General features: G+C 33.6%; 1 protein-coding gene across 2 annotated transcripts in view; it reads left to right on the top strand.

Moving 5' to 3' along the window:
• Positions 1-9,478, top strand: part of LOC106470449 (E3 ubiquitin-protein ligase RNF4-like) — a 35,766-nt gene that overhangs the window by 12,541 nt on the left and 13,747 nt on the right. For both annotated transcript variants that reach the window (XM_013931010.2, XM_022399049.1), the window contains exon 3: positions 2,256-2,341. In XM_013931010.2, coding sequence (XP_013786464.1) covers positions 2,256-2,341 — 86 coding nt within the window. The remainder of the gene's footprint in view (positions 1-2,255; positions 2,342-9,478) is intronic.

The raw sequence follows: 9,478 nt of genomic DNA, 5'->3' as shown, positions 1-9,478 counted from the left end.
ATGTACGTTTTTTGGGGCGTGGTTAATGAAGTGTTCCAAAATGCGACATTAATTTCATGATGACCTAATATATAAACATATTCAATATATAGCTACAGTACTCTAAAGTTTTCTCAAATACTGATTGTTAGTATTCATTATTATACTTCTGTTTCTTATTGTTTTTTACACTTATCAGTGTGCTGCAAATCTAATAACTTGCATCAGTTTTCCACCACTTACTCGTTATACCTGATATTTTATCAGTTTCTTACCATTTTATAGACTATTGCACTTAATTACAGAGTTATCTGTCAGCTAGTCCACCTTGATAAATCTGCTAGATCCTTCCTGGAGTGATGATTAATCCTAAGATACAATTTAGAAATCAGAAATTGGAATTTAGAATTTTGCATGTTCTGTGTATAGACTTGTCTATTTATTGAAAGTAGGTTTATATAAATATTAAAAGTATTAGTTTCTTTTTAATGGAAACCCCGTATCATTGATTGCCTTTTGTGTATGCTAGGAAAGGTCCAACTTAATATTCAAGAAAGAAAACCAGTCTAATCCTCAATGTGAATTGAAGAAAGAAGGATTGTACTGGTAGATCTGTCAATTGTAATTCAGTTTTATTTCTGAAATATATATTTTAGTGTGTTAACCCTTTCAAGATGGGTCGTAGGTGAAAGGCAATGCCATCTTGTTTGTTGACTCGCATTCAAAATTTTATTGAACTGTGATGTGATATGTTGAATGCAGCACTAGTTCTAATTAGATGTTTGTGAAGTCAAAATACTAAGTCTATAGTTTCGAACGAATTAGAAACTCAAACTACCAATATTGACAAGCTAGAATATAAAATAAGATCGTTTTATTGCTTATAAATCAAATTCAGTGGCACCCCACCCATCTCTTTCCATTTTTGGAAATGCTCCCTTATATATATACACTTACTTCTATATATGACATAAGTAACCAATCTGAAGCTCAGAATGTTCCCCTAATGGCTTTCTCAGCCATTTTAGTGGACTTGGTGCCATTTCTTTTGAACCAATATTTCAACAAGGTAGGGTGCGTCTTTAGTCTGCTCGAAATTTAATATTTTTTAGACTAAAATACATCTTAGTTACTAATCTTGATAAATGATAGTGGAATTCTATGGTATTGATGTAGTAATTTATGATTTTTTAGTTATTTAAATGTATATATATAAACCCCCAAAAAATTATTTCGTTTCATATTATCCATGTGCAAAATATCTAAAAGCTTAAATTATGTCAGGCAGCAACCAAGTACAAAGGTCGTAACTAGAAGAGATAAATGTTTGCTTTACCTCTTTAGTTACTGTTCTATGTTTTAAGAAAAATAAATTTAAGAACTTATTTCAAAATAGCAATAATCTATATACCTATATAATGTATAATAATTGAAATGCGACTCTATTTTACAAAATAGCTAATCTACTAAAACACAGCCAAGACAAGTTACTTTGCACAGACCAAAGGTCAGTTTTATGTTATTTGATACAGTAACATGAGTGCATGTGAGCCTTGTCATTGTAACTTCTGTAGTGTTAGCCAGGCACGGCTAAAAGGTCAATATAATAAAAATAATAGATATATATAAATGTATAATGCTATGAGATTTAAGCTATTTAGTCTAAACATATATGCTTTTGTGTTATAATTTGTGTTCATTCTAGAATGAAAGAGGCATAACTTATATTTATTTCCTAATTTTTTTTATGCTGATTGTGAGATCGGTCAAATCTACTGAACCTGTACAAAGATTAATTTCTGAAAATAACAGATAAAATATAAAGAAATGTTTGATAACTATCTGGACATTATAAAGATTTTGCATGTGAAATTTCAAAATTTTCTGATGCATAAAAGTATTTTTAATCTTAAAATGAAAATTACTTTGCACGATAGATAGATAGGCAACATGCGAAAAGACAAAAAAAAGACATGAGGAAAACATTGCTTTCTAAACCTTAAAACTTAATAAAAAAATTAGATATTTTGCACATGAAAGCATTGTAATGTTTAATGATAATCTGCCAAATTTCGTTAACAGTCGCTTACTGATTTAAAAGTTATAACATGAACACTATAACAAGCACAAAATGGTTACGAGGTCGGTTCCAGGAACCAAGCCTGTGCTGAAAAAGTTAATGAAATAACATTTAATCAAATTTTTATCAGATAATTTAGTACTGTACTGTAAGTGGAAATCACTTCACCATTGTTAAGACTTTGATTTTTATACAGATCTTCCATCATGCATTGATCTTACATGTGAAGGTGATGAAGAAGAGATTGTTGACTTGACTGCTGTAAATGATTCAAGTATTGTGGTAAGTTCTGTAGTTCTTCTTTCATGTAAATCCTCATTTTATTAATGTGATCACCTCAATTGAAGGAGTCTTTTTCCTTTGCAAAAGTTATAAGGCCTATGATTAAAAAGTCTTAGAAGATGCTCTGTTTTTAAGTTTTATAGTACAAGCTAAGGCACCTGTTCTATGTCCAGGGGCATAAGGATTGAATGTAGGCTTTGAAACTAATAAATTAAATCAAGAATTTGTATTTATATATATATAATTTATTTCACATAATGAACTTTATAACTAATTTATTTCACACCAACTATATTTCAAACCTGTGTTATTCCACATTACAGAAATGGTGTTACATTTTCTTTACTTTATTACCTTTACTAATCCCACTCTGCAGTCTCAGTATTTGTTGATACTTCTTGATAGACCAATATTAGAAGTTCCTTCTCTTTCCTGGGCCAAAATAAAGAGATTTCTTGGAGATCCTGCTCTTGAACATGCAACATAGAATTGACCATGTGAAAAGCAAAGGGTATTCAGTTTTAGTCTTGCCACTTTAAGAGTCTTACCTTGTGCTTTGGTTGTCATTTTTCCTGGCAAAAATGTAAATGTTTAACATTTTAAATAAAAAACTCCCCCAAAAATGTAAGAAAAAAATTCAAAATAAAAAAACTAGCTAAACAAACATATTTTTGTGGTGGGCAATACCCATGGTGGATGTGGCTGGTTAATAATAACTATCCTATAACATACCCTTCGGCCAAGTGCATCATGCTGCCAAGGTTGGTTGAAATAGCCTAGTTCACAGACGTACAAATAAAGACATTTTTTACTTTTATAAGTATCTATACAATACTGGGCGAAAAAGGCCTAATCTCTGAGAACACAATGAGTTTGAAACATTTCATTAAATTAGATAATAATTTGTTAGTGTTCACTCTTAATTACTACAATATTTTCAAGCTTTTTTTTGCAGTTCTGTTATTGGAAACATGTACAATTACTGTTCTGTTTTAAAGCTTCTAACACATGAATTAAAAGTTTTGTTAAATGGCTTTGTGTCAGGTGCTTCACTGAATTTCTAAGTACTCTTTGGCTGTCAACATTCACATGTTTAAAACAAGACATATGTTGATGCTAAAAAATTGTTATGAAATACATTGGTATATTAAGTAAAAAAGCAAGTTGGACAGTGTTGCTTAAAAGTTCTCTAAGTTTTTTAGATTGTGTGCTGTGATCAAGGCAGTTGCTGTTAGAAGTCATCTCCAACTGAAGCTACAAATAGTTATTTCACACAGGGACAGCAAAGGAAAATCAAATACATAAATGAACAAATAAACAACAATTTTTATTTCCAAAACACACCCCTTCTTACACTTTAGCTTTATCCTATGAAAGTTTCTCTTCTCTGCCCATCTAAGCATTGACATGAATCTAATCTTGCTTGCTCCAATTTAAATCTTCTGATTCTCTCCACGTACGTTAATGCACTCCATATATCACATTCGTACATAAGCTCCCTGTTATTACTTCCTATTCACTTTTACTTGATGGCAGAATGTTACGATGAATGGATTTACATACTTGCTATGGGTTTCTCTTACATGTTGTATAACTTTAATTGTACCTATGCTTTGGACGATTTTTTTTCAACACGTGTTAGTTGGTTTTGAGTTTGTTTATTTTCCACAACAACAAAAAAGTCAGATGTTTTGGATATGAATTCTCACATTCACATTTCTAATACAGAGTCTCCTAGTGCTACTAATCTGCCACCTTTGTAGTCTGGCATTTCCTGGGTGTTGGGGGGAGACCTGTTTTCTGCTGAGGATGTCCAATCCCTCATACGCTGAGAGATGGAATCTTACATGAGGTTAGATGTTTCTTCTTGTCAGCTCAGAGGCTGAGCATGTGGGGGATTAGGATAATTTGGACCATTTTTGCACATTGTACATCAGGTTTTTAATGTATTGAGCATTTCTACTGTGACTTATGACTCTTCTCCTTTATTGGGGGAAAAGTCATTTGGATGATTATGTAGTCTTTCCACCTTTGCCAGACATTGCTGTTCATGCTCAGAGAATTGCTAATCTGTTGAGAGAGGGTGCTGCCATGCCACATTTTCCCCATTTATTGGATCAGTTTGTCTTAGCTTTCCATCGCTTGGAAGACACATCTTTAGATTCTCAGAGTCTAGATCCTCTTCTCCCTATTTGGGATTCAAGGTCTGATGTCACTATATGTCTTAACCTTACACAGTTTTCCCAGATTTGTCTGTCCATTACAACAGTTTTGCATCTTTTCTCTGCTTTGCAACTGTTTTTTGAGGCCTATCGCACATCTCCTGCTCAATTTTCAGAGAATCTTAGTCATTTATTGCCTTCTACTTTTGTACGGTTGTCAGCTTCCGCTCTGTCCTTGGTCTCTTGGTTGGTTTGATGCTGAGATCTTTTCGAGAGAGAGGTGCCTTGCTTGAGGGGATTCGACTTCCATCTTCAGGCTTACAGATCTTGAAAAACTTCCTTTTCTCAGACATTCGATTTTTGCAGGTATTCCAGATTCCATGGAACCTTGGGTGGATGTGGTCCATCTCCACTCTTCTCTTTTGACACTGGCCTCTCACCTTTCCCGGTCTTCTACTAGATGGTTTCCTGCATCTCCTGTTCAGGTTTCCAGACCTCTGGCATTGGCTCTACATCCTGTTGGAACACAAAGGAGATTCCATCTTATCAGTGAGCATCCTCTGCTCGTGTGGAGCGCAGACAATGGCATCGGTGGCTAACCTATAGGGGTCTGGTCCTGTGGGGGCTCGTTTCAGATGATTTGTGTGCGTATGGAGACCTTCGCCACCTATCAGTGGGTCATTCAGGTTCTTGCTTGTGGATTGGTCCTTCATTTCACGTCTCCTCTTCCATTGTCTGTCACCTCCCCAAGGATCATTTTACATCCAGTCATCAAGCATATGCCATCTAGGATCTTCTGCACAAAGAGGCTGTAGAGCATGTCAACTCTTCTCTTGAGGGTTATATTCCCATATGTTTGTCGTACCGAGGAATACAGGTGATTGGTGAACTCTCATTATCCTTTCTCATCTCAGTCATTTCCTCCAGGCTCCTCAGTTTACCATGGAGTCATTTCTTTCCCTCCGGTGGCACTTTGCACTTGGTCTATGGATAACAAAATATGATGTCGCCGATGCCTATCTTCATATTCCAATCACGGAGTCTACGCATCATTATCTCCATTTTGTGTACGTAAGACAGGTTTATCAGTTTTGTGCTCTCCTTTTCTGCCTCGCATCTGCCCCATACCTTTTTGTCGGATCCTTTTCACATCATCTTCTCTCATTGGGCATTCACACTCACCATTATATGTATGACTGGCTTCTTCTCACTCCTTCCCAACACTTGGCAGAGCTTCACACATGAGCTCTTCTATCCAAATCTGCAAGAGCTGGGTTTCTCATAACAAAGTCAATTTTTACTCCCACACAGTACCTCATCCATTTATGGGTATTTTTCAATTCACACCTCAGTTGGGCCCAATCTTCTCTACATCTTTGGGCCATGGAATGGGCTATTCTTCTAATACAGTCATATCCTTCTCCACTGGCAGGTGCAGTTCTATCTCTTTTGGGGATGTAGGCATCCTTAGAATCTCACATTCCTTTAGATTGTGCCCACGTGTTCCCTACAGTGGTCATTATGAGACCAATGGAACATTTGCATGGATGAGTTGGATTTTCTGGTGACTCCTATCAGCTTCCAGCTGGCTTGATCTTGGCTGATAGTTGAACAGAGACAACTCAGCAGTTGGTGTCTATCTCCTGCCCCCACATCCAGAGGTACGTCTTTATGTAGATGCTTATCTCTATAGGTTGGGAGCTTGTGTAGGGGAGATGGAATTCAAAGGCCTCTGGACAGAAGAGGAATCTTCTTTCCACATCAATCTTTTAGAGATTTTAACAGTTCAACAAGATGTATCTTGAGCTCTTGAATTGTTGTGAGGGAAGGTGGTAATGCTTTACTCAATTCCATTGCAGTCTCCTACATATTCAAGCAAGGGGGAACCTACTCCAGACATTATATTTTCTCATTTGGGCCAACCATCATTATTCTCCTTGCGTGTCATGTTCCAGGTGTTATGAATTTAGTGGCAGATCTGTTATCGCGTTCCAACAGAATTTGGAGTGGATGCTTCCTCCATAAGTTTTTTGTTGAATCTGTTCTTGTCTTGGGAAGCCTTAAATCAATGCTTTTGCCACTCACTGAAATGCCCAACTCCCATCCTTCTAGTCTCCTGTCTCTAACCCTTGAGCTTTGGGTATAGATGCTCTCAGCCAGGATAGGACTGGTCTTCATCTTTATGCATTTCTTCCGATTCATCTGTTATCCAAGTTTCTTGCACTGATTCCCTCCTCGTCATGTAGAGTTCTTCTTGTGGTGCCATATTGGCCAGGCAAGCCTTGTTTTCCACTCCTTCATTATCTTGAGGAGTGTCGACCTCTTCCTCTTACATCAGTCTTGATCACATATTCTTCATTCAGCAATCACCATTTTACAAGTTCAAGCCTGGATTTATGCAGTCCATTGCACAATGTCAGGGGTTGACCTCTTGGGTGGCACATTTATTAATGTAGTCCATTCAGCTTTCTTCATTGGATGTTTATCATTGGAAATGGTTTAATTATTGTCAGTGGTCTCTCAAACATAGTTTTAATCCCTCTTGTCTCACTGTGCCACATGTTTCTCTATTTCTGACATGGTTATTTGACAAAGATTTAGTACCGTTTTCCATTTCTCTCTAAGAGCCAGATTTGTCAGCTACTTTTCATTTTTCTGGAAGATGTAAAGTTTTTGATCTATGGTTTTTTCTTACTTCTGAAATCTTTTTGGATTATCCATTCTCGGCATCCTTTCTAGATTCCTAATTGGGATATCTTGGTGGTTCTCCATGCCTTATTCATCCTTTGAGCTTTTTGCATCATGTTCCCTTTATCACTTTTCTCTTAACTCTTTCAGCATAGACTCGTAACCATTTTGTGCTTGTTACAGGTTTCATGCTATAACTTTTAAGTTAGTAAATGTGTCTTCACAAAATTTTGCATATCAGTAAACATTACAAGGCTTTTGTACCCAAAATATCAGATTTTTTATTAAGTTTCAAGATTTCTTAAGGAATGTTTTCCTCATGCCTTTTTTCTTTTCAAATGTTAACTATCCAACATGCAAAGTAATTTTGATTTTAAGATTAAAAATACTTTTAGGCATCAGAAAATTTTAAAATTTCAAGTACAAAATCTTTATAACCTCCAGATAATCATCAAATGTTTTTTTTTAGAAAAACCTTTATATTTTATCTGTTATTTTCGGTACTGTATTGCTGTATGGGTTTGGTCGATTTGACCAACCTCGTAACCACCATAAAAAAAATAAAGAAATATATATATATTATGCTTTTTTCATTCTAGAATGACTACATATTATAACAATAAATCACAAATATTTATTCTAAATAGCTTAACTTTCATGACATTATAGATTTACATATATTTATTGTTTTTATTATATTGGCCTTTCAGCCATACCTAGCTAGCATTACAGAAGCTTTAATGATGTGGCATATGTGCACTCATGTCACCATATCCAAGAATATAAAACTGGCCTTTACAAAGTGACATATCTTGGCTGTGGACTAGTATTTTGTAAAATTCAGTTATAATACATTATATATATATCACAATGCCATTATCAGTCCTGGTTGTCAACTTGTGATAACGGATAATGTCTGCTGAAGTTATAAGTAAAGATTCCTGTATCAGAAACTTATTTCAAATACATTTTTGAAGAAATAAACAAAATAAAAATAGGGGTAAAGGTAAAAGTAGAAAGAAATGGATTCATTTTGAAAGTTTTTATAAAGATTTGGATTCTGTTTTTGACAGATCTGTTAATCTGGTGAAATTTATAATAAAAGAAGTATTTGAATTAACAAATGCAAAACTCAAATATTTGTTAAACTTTGAGTTTAAAAATATCCATCGTAAAGACTTAATTATAGATCTTATTAAATTTCAATCAAAATGGAATAGTATACCTGTACTTCCTTGAGTAAAGAAAAAAAGAGAAATCTTATATAGTTTATGATGATTTATATTTACCTTCCCTGATTCATAAAAGTATTTAAGAAGATTTGTTTCCATAAAATCATTTCAACTGATAGTCAGTTTTAAATATAATAAACCTATAGGACCTCTTCTCTTTAACTATAAAAGATTTGCAGAATATTTTAATCAAATAGAAGTTGACAACTTACCTTCTAACTGTAATAATAGTGTTTTTTAAAGATGTCTTTCATAATCATATAGTTACAGGAAACTTAGAAGTTGTCAAAGATAAAGAATTACAATCAATATTAAAGAAAGGTACTAAATATACACACAAAAAATGTGAAATCTTAAAAGACTTAGAAAAAATATTGATGATTATATTCTTAAAATAAGTGAACAATCCTATTATCTGCCATGTTTCTTTTTTGAGTGGAAATTATATTTTATTAATCCCGTAAAAGATCAGTTAAGAACTTTAAACTTGTTATAAATTAGACATTTCTTTCAATGTCTTTAAAAATAAAATTAAATAAATTCAAAAACAATTTGTTATTACCCTGTATGATAAAGCTGGCTGTAATTTTGGTTTTGTGTGTAAAAAGTTGTATGCACAAATTTTAATTAATGAAATTAATACCACAAATACTTTTACTAAAAGTACTTAAAGAAAAATAATTTTATTACTAATTTAAAGCCGGTTATTAAAAAATGGAATATCCATACAGATTATTCTTGTATGAATTTATCATGTTTATATGCAATTCCAAAATTTCATAAAAATCATGTTTATTACTAATTCTATAAATACAGTCATTAAATCTGTTTCCATAGTACTTAATAATGTTCTAGATGTTTGAAAAAATAAAAATACAGTTTTCAAATAATCAGAATAATTATTTTTGGAGTATTAAAATAACATTCCACTTTTGGAATGTTTAAATAATTCAAATTCTTGACAAAAACTGCCAGTTTGATTTTAACATATGATTTTACTACTATTGTAAACTAAAATAGACCTAAAAGAACTTACAATAGAAAGAATTAATAAT

This window comes from Limulus polyphemus, unplaced genomic scaffold (genome assembly GCF_000517525.1).
Source record: "Limulus polyphemus unplaced genomic scaffold, Limulus_polyphemus-2.1.2 Scaffold4011, whole genome shotgun sequence".
NCBI lineage: Eukaryota > Metazoa > Arthropoda > Merostomata > Xiphosura > Limulidae > Limulus > Limulus polyphemus.
This window is presented reverse-complemented; position numbering and strand designations above follow the sequence as displayed.